The 17,703-nt window shown below is 42.8% G+C and overlaps 1 protein-coding gene across 1 annotated transcript in view; it reads left to right on the top strand.

The window, feature by feature from the left end:
• The first annotated feature begins 1,395 nt into the window (after positions 1-1,395).
• The window catches only part of LOC112261264 (delphilin), a 60,592-nt gene continuing 44,284 nt past the window's right edge, over positions 1,396-17,703 (top strand). The window contains 5 exon segments of the mRNA XM_042307038.1: positions 1,396-1,940; positions 2,635-2,771; positions 2,987-3,103; positions 3,372-3,707; positions 4,084-4,238. Of these exon segments, the coding sequence (XP_042162972.1) occupies positions 1,850-1,940; positions 2,635-2,771; positions 2,987-3,103; positions 3,372-3,707; positions 4,084-4,238 (836 nt within the window). The 5' untranslated portion in view covers positions 1,396-1,849.

The following is a 17,703-nucleotide window of genomic DNA, read 5'->3' as shown; positions in this document are numbered from 1 at the left end:
CTGAATATTCATGAATTTGTTGGCTGTAGATGTAAACACCACAGTTTGTTTACTGTTGGGAACCTCCACATTATATTCACTTTCACACTGAGTCACATGCTTCAATTCAGGCGGTAGTTACATGATGATGGGTCCTATCAGCTTTAGCAGTTCTAGTCATTTGTTTCAGTATCTAAATGACTTGATTATTTTTGCCTCTGGGAATGAATATTGCTTTCATTTTGTTCTAGTCTGTCTCTGCTTTAAACAGGTTGATGTCTTGCCAAAACAGTCAGGTACCCACCGACCAGGCTCAGTCATCTTACCTCAGGCTCAATGACCTGTATAATGTCACTCGGTCTCTCTTGCTCTCCCATATTCCCATATATAAGTCAAGTGGCCATCTTAGGTTGGGCAAGGTGTAAGATGAGAGTTTGATTGAAGGGAACAGTGTTTGTTTGGAGATACAAGCATGGCTGGTGAATAATTCACCTGGCCCAGTATGTATTACTAGGACTAAGCTGTTACTTTTACTCAACTATGAGGTACTTTTTTCACCTTTGCTGTTTTCTGTGTTGGAAAATAAGTACTTTACATTGCTGTTTTAGCAGTCTTAGCTGTCATAGCAGTCTTAGCAGTATTTAGGCCATTATAAACCATATGTTATTACTGTTACTATATCCATTTGATATGACTATGTTATTACAATATTATTACTGATTTCCTTTAGAAGAAAAATGCTAAACTACTGTCACAGTAGTCCTGTTCCATGCTCCATAAATTCAATCATATCCGATAAACGTCTCTCTCTACAATAAATCCTTCTCATTAACCACCTGCTTTTATTAGTAGGTTTATTTTTATGTCCTCCTGTGATCTGTAATTCCATTATCCATATTGTGTGTGTGATTAACCTGTGATTAACCTTTTTCTGCACATACACTGACAAATATACCACAACTCACTGGCAGTTCTCAATTACCATTGACTGATGGCCATGTGACTAGTAACCAGCCTGCTGATTGCTTCTGTGTTGCCCAATACTATCTTACTGTAAATTGCCTCAGGGACAAGTTGCTGCAGCACTGTTTTAAAGTAACCCAGATCAGGGGCATTCATACGCACCACTGTGAGTCTGTGTGGATATCTCCACATCCCTAACCCTAATAAAGGGGGGCATATGTCCCTGTCCTGATAGGGGTGGAGTGGGATTTAAAAATTCAGCCCATAATTCCACTAAGCCAGAGCAAAGTCTTAAATTGCCACTGCTCCTTCTCAATGGGGCTGAGCATTGAGGAACACACACACACACACACACACACATAAGAGCGCCCAGGCACACACTCCAATTAGTGTTCATCAACCCCTTTCTGTATGACACACACAGTGATTCTGGGCCAGTTTCCGTCCCTTGGAGGACGTCACCTAGCAGTGAGAGAGAGAGCAGGAAAAAAGACAGAGGAGTATTTATAGAAGAAAATGGGGGCCCTTTTTGGAGAGAGGTTTTATTAAGGAGCGGAGTAGAGCGAGGGCGTCCCAGTTTTATCATTAACACTGTGCAAACGGCCTACAGGACTGCAAGGACACACTCTGGGAGGAGATTCTGGAGTAATTCTGTGACAAGTCTTCATGTACTGTCACCCTTTTCTTGTGTTGCGGTGGCAGTGTGGATGACTCTGTAGAGGACTCTGTGGATGACTCTGTGGATGACTCTGTGGAGGACTCTGTGGAGGACTCTAAGATGGGGTATTTTGAATTGACAGCCCCTCTTGTTTGAATGGGGGCTGTTGGTATGGTCCAAGAGGCTTTTTTACTGTACAGCCAGGTTGGATACTAGCTCACAGATAGGCCACCTGCAGTTTGATACAAGATGAAGAAATTTCTACAGAACAAGAAAGGCAGATACTCTTTCAGGAACCAGAACAAGCCTGCTGTTCTTTGCTATCCATCTAAAGATGACTGTAAGTCTGTCTGTTTGAATGTCATTCACTTATTGAAACACATTACTGTTTCAAGGCTTTGGAGGTTGAACAGCAGACGCTGGCTCTGTTTTAAGGTTCATGTTAAATTTTCAGACAGAATAGATATTTGTATAGTTCTATATTTGGCATGTGTGACCTGTCGTATCAGGGACGTTTTTGGAAGCAAACCCGTGGAGGTTAATACATGCTGATCCTGTTTTAATGCTCTATAAATGTAATAGTTTATAGAATGTTAGGTTCACAAATTAAGCGTTAGGGATTGGAGTGTATTACCACAAAAAGCAGGATAACCTGCACTCCTAGATTTAAATGTGTTTTCTGTGTTTGGTTATGGCAGAAATGTTATGCTTGAGTCGCTCTCATGCAGGCAATAGAGTGCCCTCCATCAGAGCCCTCCGTCAGATAGAGAGTCAGTGAATTTTCATGTACAGTAAAATGGATTAACTTTGGAAGAGAGCACTTCATGCTCCTCAAGGTCAAATACTCTGAGATGCCTTTGGAGTTGTGAACAAGGTCAGTGACCCCAAGGGTTCGACAAGGGTTCAACCCCCCACTGAGAGCACCATACTGCTTCTCATTCGCATCTCAATCCAGAACATCTTTCTCATCAGACTCCCTGTGGGTTTCTTCATCTTCCTCTCCTCTTCGCCATTCTTCTTCTTCTCTCATCTAGTCATTGCGATGCCGACATCCAATCAGGGCTGGCCAGAGGAGTTTGGCTTCCAGCTGGGAGGAAGTGGTCCTAGCTACATCCTGTCTGTGGAGGAGGGGAGCAGTGCCTACCTGGCGGGGCTGCAGCCAGGTGACCAGGTCAGAGAGATTCTAGGTCCTAAACTAAGCCAAAATTATTTTTATCCTTTGTTTAACCATTATTTAACAAGGCAAGTCAATTGACAAATATGCAGTTAATAGTATAATGTTAAGACTTCGATAATATTATGATGATAGTGTAATAGTATGATCAGGGATTTATACTGGAAAAGCTGTTTCTGGGTGTCTTCATTAAACGGTCTTTCTCTGACCAGGTGCTGGAGATCGAGGGCCAGAATGTGTCCACTCTGAGAGTCCAGGCTGTCATCTCCATCGCTCAGACCCAGAGGAACATCCCTCCCAGCATCGGAGTGGTGTCTCGCATCCAGCAGGTCTGAACTCGCTCTGACTGGGACTCACCTGGCACCATCATACTGTAGTAGCACAATGTTTGATACTTCTAATTGATTTTATGTCAATGTTTCGGTATTACTGCTTGTGCCAACTGAAAATCTGACTCGTTATATTTCTGATACCTCATGTAACCCCAGAAACTGTAGTGGCAATGCTGAACTTTTCAAGTCATTAGTCAAAATTATTTCTCTCTATCTTGACATAATACAAAGAAAGTGAAATAAGAATTCAATCTCTGCCTCTCAGATGGACATCACCCCGGGTCCTGATGGTCGTTTCGGCTTCACCATCGTGGGAGACTGCCCCCTCCTGGTGGAGGACTGTTCGCCCTGCTCTCCGGCGGGACGGGGTGGCCTGGGGGCCGGTGACTACGTCATGGAGGTCAACGGGATCCCGGTGAGGCAGCACGAGATGGCGGCGGCGCTGATCAAGGCGTCCCAGGGGCGTACGCTGAGGCTAGGGGTGCTGTGTCTGGGGCCCAGACAGAAAGTACGCAGCAGTGGGAGTATGGATGGGATACAGCCTGGAGGAGACGGGATGAGGAAGGACCGCAAACACAAGGCCCTGGAGTTCAACAGGAAGGTGAGGCTTTCTTTTAAACTAACTGTTGTATGAGTTATACAGGGGAACATGGATGTTATTGATTATACAGGGGAACATGGATGTTATTGATTATACAGGGGAACATGGATGTTATTGATTATACAGGGGAACATGGATGTTATTGATTATACACGGGAACATGGATGTTATTGATTATACACGGGAACATGGATGTCCAGAGGAAACAACAGTTTGAAAGAGTCACTTTGTTGTTCAAAAAGCATTATGCAAGCCTACTGAGCTTACTTCCTCAGTCAGATAATTGGAAGCTTCTTTGTAAATGTATACAATGCTTCTTTAGGGAGGCTGTGTAACTATGCGTCCTTCAACAACAATTGTTATTGATATCTTTCAGATTGACCAGATTTTGGGGGAGGAGCCAGAGGTGAAGGAGAGGCTGTTTGCGGTGCTGAAGCAGTATGCTGCGGAGAAGAAGGTTGATTGGCTGGCCTCTGTCCTCCCAGACATCCTCACCACTGACGAGCAGCAGACGCTCATCGGCAACATCAGGTACCGGAGTCTCTGCTCTCTGGGCATCATCCAGACTGTGTTCAGTATAGGTTCTTGAGATAGAGGAGGCAGGTTACCACCTGTACTCCCTTCTGAACATCACTCAGGCCCATGGAGATCACTGAACATCACTCAGACCCATTAAATCCTTATTTCCATTTAGATATCCTAGTACAACCCAAGTGGGATGCAGCCTTCTAATATCCCCATTTCGGAGTCCCAGTGAAAAGTAATAGTCTGTGGGGATTATTGTGCGATGGGTGATGAGTGTATAAACAGGCTTTTCCTTTTGCTCATTTTGCTGGTGGAGGGATTACGGGGGTCTTAATTAGTGTCAACCATTATCACACTGTGCTGTAGGTGGACGCCATCTGCTGCAGACGTGGCTCAGGGTAAACCCACAGTGACCCTCCTGTTAGGTCAAACTAGTAGGGGTTTGAGTGAAACTGCATAGCCTCAGAGCCAAATTGGAGACCAGTCTTGAGCCAAATCAAATGGGTTAGTGACAGAGCAGAAGATTTGACGTGTTCACAATAATCACTGATGATCAGAAGTTAAGCTCAACCAAGGCAAAGCCAGTTTTAGTGTGGCTGTTTGAAATTTCACCTGGTGTATTAAAATTTTGCTAGCACTGTTTTTGTCTGAGATCAGCTCAACGATCTGCCAATATTGTAATCATTACTGTCTCTACCTTTTTACATGAGATTTGTTTCTTTGTGACCTCATCTGAACTCAGAGAATGAATGCTGGCAACTATGGCTGAAGACTCATATTGTCAGACATGTCAATGAAGAAATATTTGCATAATAATTTATCTTATGTCAGTGTGTGAAAATGAGCAACAAGACTCTCACTAAACCTTAATCCAAGTACACTAAACCCTTAATCCAAGTAGACTTTTTCATTTAGATGTCTGGAGATTACTGTTACTTCCATACCCTATGAAGGGAGTTAGTTAGAGAGGGAGATGGGCATCTGTCATGTGAAATGGTTGGTTGGTATGCGGAATCCATCTGAGGGATTGGTTGGTATGAGGAATCCATCTGAGGGATTGGTGGGTATGAGGAATCCATCTGAGGTATTGGTTGGTATGAGGAATCCATCTGAGGGATTGGTGGGTATGAGGAATCCATCTGAGGGATTGGTTGGTATGAGGAATCCATTTGAGGGATTGGTTGGTATAAGGAATCCATCTGAGGGATTGGTTGGTATGAGGAATCCATTTGAGGGATTGGTTGGTATAAGGAATCCATCTGAGGGATTGGTTGGTATGAGGAATCCATCTGAGGGATTGGTTGGTATGAGGAATCCATCTGAGGGATTGGTTGGTATGAGGAATCCATCTGAGGGATTGGTTGGTATGAGGAATCCATCTGTGGGACTGGTTGGTATGAGGAATCCATCTGAGGGATTGGTTGGTATGAGGAATCCATCTGAGGGATTGGTTGGTATGAGGAATCCATCTGAGGGATTGGTTGGTATGAGGAATCCATCTGAGGGAACGTTGACCATGTGGTCATCCGGCTGGGGTCTTACCACAGTGGGGAAACTTTACCAATGAGCTATAGCCAGACCACAGCTTTGATTATCTGACCATAACCTCTCTTTACTCCAGGAAGTCAACTACACAGAGGTAATTAAGGTGGACGTGGTGGATTGTGTGGATTGTAGTTCCACGTAACGCAGTTGAATCATCTCAGCGTCACTTACTGGTACAGTGGGGCAAAAAAGTATTTAGTCAGCCACCAATTGTGCAAGTTCTCCTACTTAAAAAGATGAGAGAGGGCTGTCATTTTCATCATAGGTACACTTCAACGATGACAGACAAAATTAGAAAAAAAATCCAGAAAATCACATTGTAGGATTTTTAATGAATTTATTTGCAAATTATGGTGGAAAATAAGTATTTGGTCACCTACAAACAAGCAAGATTTCTGGCTCTCACAGTCCTTCTTTAAGAGGCTCCTCTGTCCTCCACTCGTTACCTGTATTAATGGCACCTGTTTGAACTTGTTATCAGTATAAAAGACACCTGTCCACAACCTCAAACAGTCACACTCCAAACTCCACTATGGCCAAGACCAAAGAGTTGTCAAAGGACACCAGAAACAAAATTGATGTGGTATGAGGAATCCATCTGAAGGGTTGGTATGATGTGATTAGATACCTCGTTTGGGGTGGCAGGGTAGCCTATTGGTTAGAGTGTTGGACTAGTAACCGAAAGGTTGCAAGTTCATATCCCCGAGCTGACAAGGTACAAATCTGTCGTTCTGCCCCTGAACAGGCAGTTAACCCACTGTTCCTAGGCCGTCATTGAAAATAAGAATTGTTCTTAACTGACTTGCCTAGTTAAATAAAGGTAAAATAAATAAAAAAATAGAGATTGTTATACTGTAAGATACGGTACTATTTAAGGTTATGTGTGAATCATTTAATATTTAAATGCAAAGCTATTTTGTCCAATAAGAGCATAAGGCAGTGAATCCAGATCACCAGAGGACAGTGAGACTTTCCTTTGGCATCGTTCTAAATATAGACTGAGTGGCATTTAACAAACCATGAAGATGTTTGTTTTAGTCCACTGACTCTCTTCCTCTCTCTTGCGTCCCTCGCTCTCCTCCTCCTCCCTCTCTCTTTCCATCTCTCTCTTCCACCTCTATCTCTCTTACTCTCTTACTCTCTTCCTTCCTCTTTCTCTCACTCTCTCTGAGGGATTTCTGTGATGGATTTTATCCTCATTATTCTGCTTTAAGCTCTTGCTCATCTGTGGTTGGTGATAGTTCACTGCTGGTAATGGTTCCTGGATGCACTATGCAGATTCTACCCCATACCGTTATAGATTCTACCCATACCGTTATAATGCATTATTATTTCAAAATTCAGTTTGTGAACCTACTTACTCACGTTTATTGATTTATAATCCTAATTCTGAATTATGACATAGTACTAACTCTAATGAGCTGTTTTGGGTGAGTACAGTTTTTTATTTTGTATTATTGGTTGTTTTGAACTGTGGTACTTGCAGTTGTCTTGCAGTGCTGTCTTGCTGTTTCAGTACAGGTAGGGGCACCGCAGTCAGTGTAATGTCATACTTGTCATATGTGGGCAGATAATTACCCTGGTACAGTACTGTCCCTGTGCACTTTTTTTTCGGAGGGGTATTCTGTGTTGGGTGGCAACTCTTTTTCAGAGACTTGTTTTTTAATGTTTAAACGATTTATTGTTGTGCAACTATTTATTGTTGAGAGGTCTGAATCAGTGTTGATGGTATTATTATGACCTGTATATTGACTCTCAGCACTTGAATAGATCAACATGAAATATTCTATGATTTTGTTCATATCCCCGAGCTGACAAGGTACAAATCTGTCGTTCTGTCCCTTAACCCACCGTTCCTAGGCCGTCATTGAAAATAAGAATGTGTTCTTAACTGACTTGCCTAGTTAAATAAAGGTATATAAAACTTTTTTTTTTTAAATCGGAAATCGGAGCCCAAAAATACCGTTTTCCGATTGTTATGAAAACTTGAAATCAGCCCTAATTAATCGGCCATTCCGATTAATCGGTCATCCTCTACTTAGGAACATAATAAATGTTCCTCTTGTCCTTGGATTCCTTATACCTCTCATCCCCAGTTAATTCTGGGACCTTATTTGAGGATTTACTTCCCATAGTTAGTAAACCCTCTCCTTTGTTCTCTTCTTGGAACTTGTTCTCTTTTTGGAACTAGAAATGATTACTATTATGACTTTTGATAGATTATAACGCACGTAATTATTCCCCAGACCGTCCCAGTTCTATCTTGACCGTTCCAGTTCTTTCGACATCAGAATTAGTTTATATTAACTACCTTGAGTCATTGCGGACCCACTTACATTTGTTGATTTTTACTCCGGCCTCCCTCCGCTTTATATTTATTCAGATACTCATGAATTTTTCCAAAGTTTGAATTTGGTTTCCAATTGTTTTAGTAGCTACTATCTAGTCTCATCGGTACAACTCCCGTACGGGCTCTTGAGAGACAAAGGTTGAAAGTCATGCGTCCTTCGATACACAACCCAACCAAGCCGCACTGCTTCTTAACACAGCGCGCATCCAACCCGGAAGCACCAATATGTCGGAGGAAACACTGTGGTTAGCGCGCACTGCGCCCGGCATGCCACAGGAGTCACTGGTGCGCGATGAGACAAGGACATCCCTACCGGCCATGCCCTCCCTAACCCGGACGACGCTAGGCCAATTGTGCGTCGCCCCACGGACCTCCCGAACGCGGCCGGTTACGACAGAGCCTGGGCGCGAACCCAGAGTATCTGATGGCACAGCTGGCGCTGCAGTACAGCGCCCTTAACCACTGCGCCACCCGGGAGGCCCTTAATCATCCTTTCTTCAATAGATTAAAATACTATTTTATCTAATGAAGGTTTCGGATTTTACCCCCTAAATCCATGAATAAAGATTACTGACCTTATTCTTGCAGCTGAGAATTCAATGTAGGTTGGATCTCATCACCGTTTCTGTCGTGTACCAGTTCGCTACCGGCCTGAAATTGACCCTCAATTTCAGAGGTCAGGTCTTTGTCTTACGGATCCTTGATCTGCCTGTGCACGGTATCGGTGTTCCCTGGGACGACAGAAACAGGTATTGACATCCGGCCCGAAGGTCCAAGTTGTCACGAGAATTTCTATCCCAATGTTCTAACTGAACTATTTTATAGCTTTGACCAATCCCCAGAGGTTGTAAGGCTCTTGTTAATGAAGAATTAGACAAAGTCCCAGTCTGCAATAGATCAATCCTTTATTCAGAGAGCGCTCTGCCCCACAAATGCAGAGCCAGTCTTTTTGTACACACACACACACACACACACACACACACACACACACACACACACACACACACACACACACACACACACACACACACACACACACACAGGCTACCATAGGCTACTCTCTGCTTAGGCAGGCAATATTTTTCCCACTACCCCCATACATAGTTATCTCGTCTTACAGTTGCACCCTGCTTGCATAGCTACAAAATAATACAATGCCCTAGTTATAATTCTAACCAAGATACACACATCATCAAATTATATTCTTATGATTCTGACACATTTCACACAGTTATTCAGTTTCAGGGTGGAATACTTTAGTCATTATCTTAAACATACACATTCTTCTATCAGAAACTGTTGAGAGTGAAAAACAAAGCAATATTGCAATTTTTTACACAAACCGGTGCCCCTGGCACCTACTACCATACCCCATTCAAAGGCACTTAAATATTTTGTGTTGCCCATTCACCCTCCAAATGGCCAACATACACAAAGTCTAAAGTGTTTCAAGGCTTAAAAATCCTTCTTTAACCTGTCTCCTCCCCTTCATCTACAGTGATTGAAGTGGATTTAACAGGTGACATCAATAAGGGATCATAGCTTTCACCTGTATTCACCTGGTCAGTCTATGTCATTGAAAAGTGTTCCTAATGTTTTGTACACTCAGTGCATATCTGTCTAAGTAGGAGATACAGGCAGCAATGCAAAGAGTGACAAACATATGTTTCTAGAGCTCTTCTTTCCTTTCTGATTGTTTGCATGCCGTGGGTAAGAGACTGGTCCGGCGCCGACAGAGATGGCCGCCTCGCTTCGCGTTCCTAGGAAACTCTGCAGTTTTTTGTTTTTTTTCCGTGTTATTTCTTACATTGGTACTCCAGGTCATCTTAGGTTTCATTACATACAGTCGAGAATAACTACTGAATATAAGAGCAGCGTCAACTCACCATCAGTACGACCGAGAATATGACTTTCCCGGAGCGGATCCTGTGTTCTGCCTTCCACCCAGGACAACGGAATGGATCCCAGCCTGCGACCCAAAACAACGACGTCATAAAAGAGGCAAACGAAGCGGTCTTCTGGTCAGGCTCCGGAGACGGGCACATCGCGCGCCACTCCCTAGCATTCTACTCGCCAATGTCCAGTCTCTTGACAACAAGGTTGATGAAATCCGAGCAAGGGTAGCATTCCAGAGGGACATCAGGGACTGTAACGTTCTTTGCTTCACGGAAACATGGCTCACTGGAGAGACGCTATCAGAGTCGGTGCAGCCAGCTGATTTCTCCACGCATCGCGCCGACAGAAACAAACATCTTTCTGGTAAGAAGAGGGGCGGGGCGGGGGCATATGCTTTATGGTTAACGAGACGTGGTGTGGTCACAACAACATACAGGAACTCAAGTCCTTCTGTTCACCTGATTTAGAATTCCTCACAATCAAATGTTGACCGCATTATCTACCAAGGGAATTCTCTTCAATTATAATCACAGCCGTATATATTCCCCCCCAAGCAGACACATCGATGGCTCTGAACGAACTTTATTTTACTCTTTGCAAACTGGAATCCACATATCCTGAGGCTGCATTCATTGTAGCTGGGGATTTTTAACAAGGCTAATCTGAAAACAAGACTCCCTAAATTGTATCAGCATATTGATTGCGCAACCAGGGCTGGTAAAACCTTGGATCATTGCTATTCTAACTTCCGCGATGCATATAAGGCCCTGCCCGGCCCTCCTTTCGGAAAAGCTGACCACGACTCCATTTTGTTGCTCCCTGCCTACAGACAAAAGCTAAAACAAGAAGCTCCCACGCTGAGGTCTGTTCAACGCTGGTCCGACCAATCTGATTCCACGCTCCAAGACTGCTTCCATCACGTGGACTGGGATATGTTTCGTATTGCGTCAAACAACAACATTGATGAATACGCTGATTCGGTGAACGAGTTCATTAGAACGTGCGTTGAAGATGTCGTTCCCATAGCAACGAAAACATTCCCAAACCAGAAACCGTGGATTGATGGCAGCATTCGTGTGAAACTGAAAGCGCGAACCACTGCTTTTAATCAGGGCAAGGTGACCGGAAACATGACCGAATACAAACAGTGTAGCTATTCCCTCCGCAAGGCAATCAAACACCCCCCTATCCACATCGATGGAACAGTAGTGGAGAGGGTAGTAAGTTTTAAGTTCCTCGGCGTACACATCACAGACAAACTGAATTGGTCCACCCACACAGACAGCATCGTGAAGAAGGCGCAGCAGCGCCTCTTCAACCTCAGGAGGCTGAAGAAATTCGGCTTGTCACCAAAAGCACTCACAAACTTCTACAGATGCACAATCGAGAGCATCCTGTCGGGCTGTATCACTGCCTGGTACGGCAACTGCTCCGCCCACAACCGTAAGGCTCTCCAGAGGGTAGTGAGGTCTGCACAACGCATCACCGGGGGCAAACTATCTGCCCTCCAGGACACCTACACCACCCGATGTCACAGGAAGGCCATAAAGATCATCAAGGACAACAACCATCCGAGCCACTGCCTGTTCACCCCGCTATCGTCCAGAAGGCGAGGTCAGTACAGGTGCATCAAAGCTGGGACCGAGAGACTGAAAAACAGCTTCTATCTCAAGGCCATCAGACTGTTAAACAGCCACCACTAACATTGAGTGGCTGCTGCCAACACACTGACTCAACTCCAGCCACTTTAATAATGGGAATTGATGGAAATTGATGTAAAATATATCACTAGCCACCTTAAACAATGCTACTTAATATAATGTTTACATACCCTACATTATTCATCTCATATATATATACTGTACTCTATATCATCAACTGCATCTTTATGTAATACATGTATCACTAGCCACTTTAAACTATGACACTTTGTTTACATACTCATCTCATATGTATATACTGTACTCGATTCCATCTACTGCACCTTGCCTATGCCGTTCTGTACCATCACTCATTCATATATCATTATGTACATATTCTTTATCCCTTTACACTTATGTGTATAAGGTAGTAGTTTTGGAATTGTTAGCTAGATTACTCGTTGGTTATTACTGCATTGTCGGAACTAGAAGCACAAGCATTTCGCTACACTCGCATTAACATCTGCTAACCATGTGTATGTGACAAATACAATTTGATTTGATTTGAGGTGTTATGACAAACCAAGGCTGTCTGATCTTAGTGTTGGTAGCTGACTGGAAAATTAGCAATAGAATACAATATTCATGCGTACTGTTGATTGCCTATGATGTTACTGTAGAGATATAATATAGAGATATTATACACTCTAAAATGAGGGGTTCAACAAGGGTTCTTCTAAGATCCTCAAAGTTCAAAGTGGCAATGAAAATTGCCCCCAAAAGATTATCCTAAGAACCCTATAGGAGGTGGTGTTCATCGAGGCACCTCCTTAGTTGGTGGGGGTTCTTTCAGGAACCTAACTGTCCAATTGAAACATTTGGATTTGAATTTCAAAGGACAGCAGGTGCAGTCACTTAACTGAAAAATGTAAAGAGCTCCTCAATTTAAGGTAAGGGTTGTCCCTTGTATGATCTAAATTGATGTTGTTTTATGATGATGCCATCTATCTTTTCATATTTGTGCAAATCTTTCTAAAACAGAAAATGGACGCCATTGAATGTATATCAATCAACAAAGAGGTAAGAATATGTAGTGTAGGCTATGAGAACATGTTGAAGGCTAGCTGTATTGTGTGCAGATGACTGAACTGCTCATTTTTGTGTCTGTGTCTGCAGGTATACAGAAGAGGAGGCATACAAAGGTATGTCCTTTGGTATTGGTATGTTATGCAGATCATATGTACCATCCTCCTCCCTTACCTCTTCAATGAATATACCATTTACCACAAGGTATGTGTATGAAAACCATTATCAAAACAGTTTTTTTTTTTCATTCAAATGTATTACAAAAACCAAGGTATGAATACGGTGGTGTGCATGTTTTGTTAAACATCTGTATAATTACTATTTTTTGGATTCAAACACTTCCCCCTGTGTTAAGAATATTTTAAATATGTTGAAAATGACAGAAAACATTTAGTTTTAGTTATATAGTATGCATAATCAAACTGCCTTACTGTGTTTGTGAACTGTACTAAAAGAATCACCATGCACTGAAAAATCATTCTGACTGTGAATACGGAGAATATCAACTCAGATTTAGATTTTTGTATTCTGCTTTGCCACTAAAATCATAATAAACACTGATAACTCAAATATTTTGTTATTGTTACGCGTATTATTAAGAATAATAATAACAGGGGAGGGGGGTAGTTCAAAAATGTACCCCAAAAGGTTCTTCAAAAGGTTCTTTGAGGATACATTAAAAGGGTTCTTCAAAAGGTTCTTTGAGGATCCATTAAAAGGGGTTCTTCAAAAGGTTCTTTGAGGATCCATTAAAAGGGGTTCTTCGAAGAACTTTAAGAGGGTTTCCCCCACAGTTTCATTTTGAAGAACCCCTAAAGGACACTCCAGGTACCTTTTCTTTTTAGAGTGGAGATGTTGATGATCCATAATGTGATTTCAGAGAAACTGACCTTGTTTATTGACTTTCTGTACAACATCTGTGTCTGATGGCCATTGACCAGCGACACAGTGACCCTAGTCACTGGTTTCTAAACCACATAATGATATCTCCGCTCAACCTTTAATGTTCACCGGTCGTTTAGTGTCAGGCAGAGTCAGGCAGAGTCAGGCAGAGTCAGGCAGAATCAGGCAGTCAGGCAGAGTCAGGCAGTCAGACAGAGTCAGGCAGTCAGGCAGAGTCAGGCAGTCAGACAGAGTCAGGCAGTCAGACAGAGTCAGGCAGTCAGGCAGTCAGGCAGAGTCAGGCAGTCAGCCAGAGTCAGGCAGTCAGACAGAGTCAGGCAGTCAGCCAGAGTCAGGCAGTCAGGCAGTCAGGCAGAGTCAGGCAGTCAGCCAGAGTCAGGCAGTCAGACAGAGTCAGGCAGTCAGACAGAGTCAGGCAGTCAGACAGAGTCAGGCAGTCAGACAGAGTCAGGCAGTCAGGCAGTCAGGGCAGAATCAGGCAGTCAGGCAGAGTCAGGCAGTCAGACAGAGTCAGGCAGTCAGGCAGAGTCAGGCAGTCAGACAGAGTCAGGCAGTCAGACAGAGTCAGGCAGTCAGGCAGTCAGGCAGAGTCAGGCAGTCAGCCAGAGTCAGTCAGGCAGTCAGACAGAGTCAGGCAGTCAGACAGAGTCAGGCAGTCAGACAGAGTCAGGCAGTCAGACAGAGTCAGGCAGTCAGACAGAGTCAGGCCTTCAGACAGAGTCAGGCAGGCATGTGGCAAAGCAAAGCAAGAAATGGTGACAGTCTCTCACATCTGGAATATAAATAAATTGAGGTCTTCCAGTTATATTTTTGCTTGTCATTCCTCCCTTTGGAGAGATCCCTCCACCGTCTTAGATTATTATAGAGCACCACTCTACTCTGCTGCAAATTAGGTCATATTAGTTGAAATCTCAATTAGTTCCAAAGGTAAGACAGTTTCCACAACTTTTATGATGAGGCGGTTGTTTGAAAAGAGAACCTTGCATTTCACAGTGAAATTCACAGTGACATTCAGTTGTAGTGGATGAGGTTTTATCAGAAATATCGCTGAATGACACAAGGATGGCAGATGGTATGGCTAGAAATGTAGAAAGTTAGTAGAGAGAGAGCAACTGTGTGGTTTGGTGAGATACCAAGCCACACATGATGCTGCCTAAGTACAGCGCAACAATAATGAACCACAGTTCTGAAGTGTCCACAAATAAATTTCCATAGACCAGCAAGAGTTCTAAATATATCTCCATGTGTCTGAATAACTCAGTAGCACTGTGGAATAATCATGGTTAATTAGCAGAGCATTCCCCTGTGGTGGCTAGAATCCTTATTGTCTCTGAAGAGCTTCTCGGTGTGCTATTTGCTTGATTTAGCTGCCCAGCTTGTTTTTATCTGCATAATTAGCTAGTTCATTTTTTACATGTGACTCTCTCTCTCTCTCTTTCTCTCTCTTTCTCTCTCTCTTTCTCTCTCTCTCTCTCTTTCTCTCTCTCTCAATTCAATTCAATTCAAGGGCTTTATTGGCATGGGAAACATGTGTTAACATTGCCAAAGCAAGTGAGGTAGACAACATACAAAGTGAATATATAAAGTGAAAAACAACAAAAATTAACAGTAAACATTACACATACAGAAGTTTCAATACAGTAAAGACATTACAAATGTCATATTATATATATATAGTGTTTTAACAATGTACAAATGGTTAAAGGACACAAGATCAAATAAATAAGCATAAATATGGGTGTATTTACAATGGTGTTTGTTCTTCACTGGTTGCCCTTTTCTCATGGCAACAGGTCACAAATCCTGCTGCTGTGATGGCACACTGTGGAATTTCACCCAGTAGATATGAGAGTTTTTCAAAATTGGATTTGTTTTGGAATTCTTTGTGGATCTGTGTAATCTGAGGGAAATATGTCTCTCTAATATGGTCATACATTGGGCAGGAGGTTAGGAAGTGCAGCTCAGTTTCCACCTCATTTTGTGGGCAGTGAGCACATAGCCTGTCTTCTCTTGAGAGCCATGTCTGCCTACGGCGGCCTTTCTCAATAGCAAGGCTATGCTCACTGAGTCTGTACATAGTCAAGGCTTTCCTTAATTTTGGGTCAGTCACAGTGGTCAGGTATTCTGCTGCTGTGTACTCTCTGTGTAGGGCCAAATAGCATTCTAGTTTGCTCTGTTTTTTTGTTAATTCTTTCCAATGTGTTAAGTAGTTATCTTTTTGTTTTCTCATGATTTGGTTGGGTCTAATTGTGCTGCTGTCCTGGGGCTCTGTAGTGTGTGTTTGTGTTTGTGAACAGAGCCCCAGGACCAGCTTGCTTAGGGGACTCTTCTCCAGGTTCATCTCTCTGTAGGTGATGGCTTTGTTATGGAAGGTTTGTGAATCGCTTCCTTTTAGGTGGTTGTAGAATTTAACAGCTCTTTTCTGGATTTTGATAATTAGTGGGTATCGGCCTAATTCTGCTCTGCATGCATTATTTGGTGTTCTACGTTGTACACGGAGGATATTTTTGCAGAATTCTGCGTGCAGAGTCTCAATTTGGTGTTTGTCCCATTTTGTGAAGTCTTGGTTGGTGAGCGGACCCCAGACCTCACAACCATAAAGGGCAATGGGCTCTATGACTGATTCAAGTATTTTTAGCCAAATCCTAATTGGTATGTTGAAATTTATGTTTCTTTTGATGGCATAGAATGCCCTTCTTGCCTTGTCTCTCAGATCATTCACAGCTTTGTGGAAGTTACCTGTGGTGCTGATGTTTAGGCCAAGGTATGTATAGTTTTTGTGTGCTCTAGGGCAACAGTGTCTAGATGGAATTTGTATTTGTGGTCCTGGTGACTGGACCTTTTTGGAACACCATTATTTTGGTCTTACTGAGATTTACTGTCAGGGCCCAGGTCTGACAGAATCTGTGCATAAGATCTAGGTGCTGCTGTAGGCCCTCCTTGGTTGGTGACAGAAGCACCAGATCATCAGCAAACAGCAGACATTTGACTTCGGATTCTAGCAGGGGGAGGCCGGGTGCTGCAGACTCTTCTAGTGCCCGCGCCAATTCGTTGATATATATGTTGAAGAGGGTGGGGCTTAAGCTGCATCCCTGTCTAACCCCACGACCCTGTGTGAAGAAATGTGTGTTTTTTGCCAATTTTAACCGCACACTTGTTGTTTGTGTACATGGATTTTATAATGTCGTATGTTTTACCCTCAACACCACTTTCCATCAGTTTGTATAGCAGACCCTCATGCCAAATTGAGTCGAAGGCTTTTTTGAAATCAACAAAGCATGAGAAGACTTTAACTTTGTTTTGCTTTGTTTGGTTGTCAATTAGGGTGTGCAGGGTGAACACATGGTCTGTTGTACGGTAATTTGGTAAAAAGCCAATTTGACATTTGCTCAGTACATTGTTTTCATTGAGGAAATGTACGAGTCTGCTGTTAATGATAATGCAGAGGATTTTCCCAAGGTTACTGTTGACACATATTCCACGGTAGTTATTGGGGTCAAATTTGTCTCCACTTTTGTGGATTGGGGTGATCAGTCCTTGGTTCCAAATATTGGGGAAGATGCCAGAGCTAAGTATGATGTTAAAGAGTTTTAGTATAGCCAATTGGAATTTGTTGTCTGTATATTTGATCATTTCATTGAGGATACCATCAACACCACAGGCCTTTTTGGGTTGGAGGGTTTTTATTTTGTCCTGTAACTCTTTCAATGTAATTGGAGAATCCAGTGGGTTCTGGTAGTCTTTAATAGTTGATTCTAAGATCTGTATTTGATCATGTATATGTTTTTGCTCTTTATTCTTTGTTATAGAGCCAAAAAGATTGGAGAAGTGGTTTACCCATACATCTCCATTTTGGATAGATAATTCTTCGTGTTGTTGTTTGTTTAGTGTTTTCCAATTTTCCCAGAAGTGGTTAGAGTCTATGGATTCTTCAATTGCATTGAGCTGATTTCTGACATGCTGTTCCTTCTTTTTCCGTAGTGTATTTCTGTATTGTTTTAGTGATTCACCATAGTGAAGGCGTAGACTCAGGTTTTCCGGGTCTCTATGT

The sequence above is a fragment of the Oncorhynchus tshawytscha genome, linkage group LG27 (genome assembly GCF_018296145.1).
Source record: "Oncorhynchus tshawytscha isolate Ot180627B linkage group LG27, Otsh_v2.0, whole genome shotgun sequence".
NCBI classification, from domain to species: Eukaryota; Metazoa; Chordata; class Actinopteri; order Salmoniformes; family Salmonidae; genus Oncorhynchus; species Oncorhynchus tshawytscha.
Note: the sequence above shows the minus strand (reverse complement) of the source record. Positions and strands in the feature narration are given on the sequence as shown.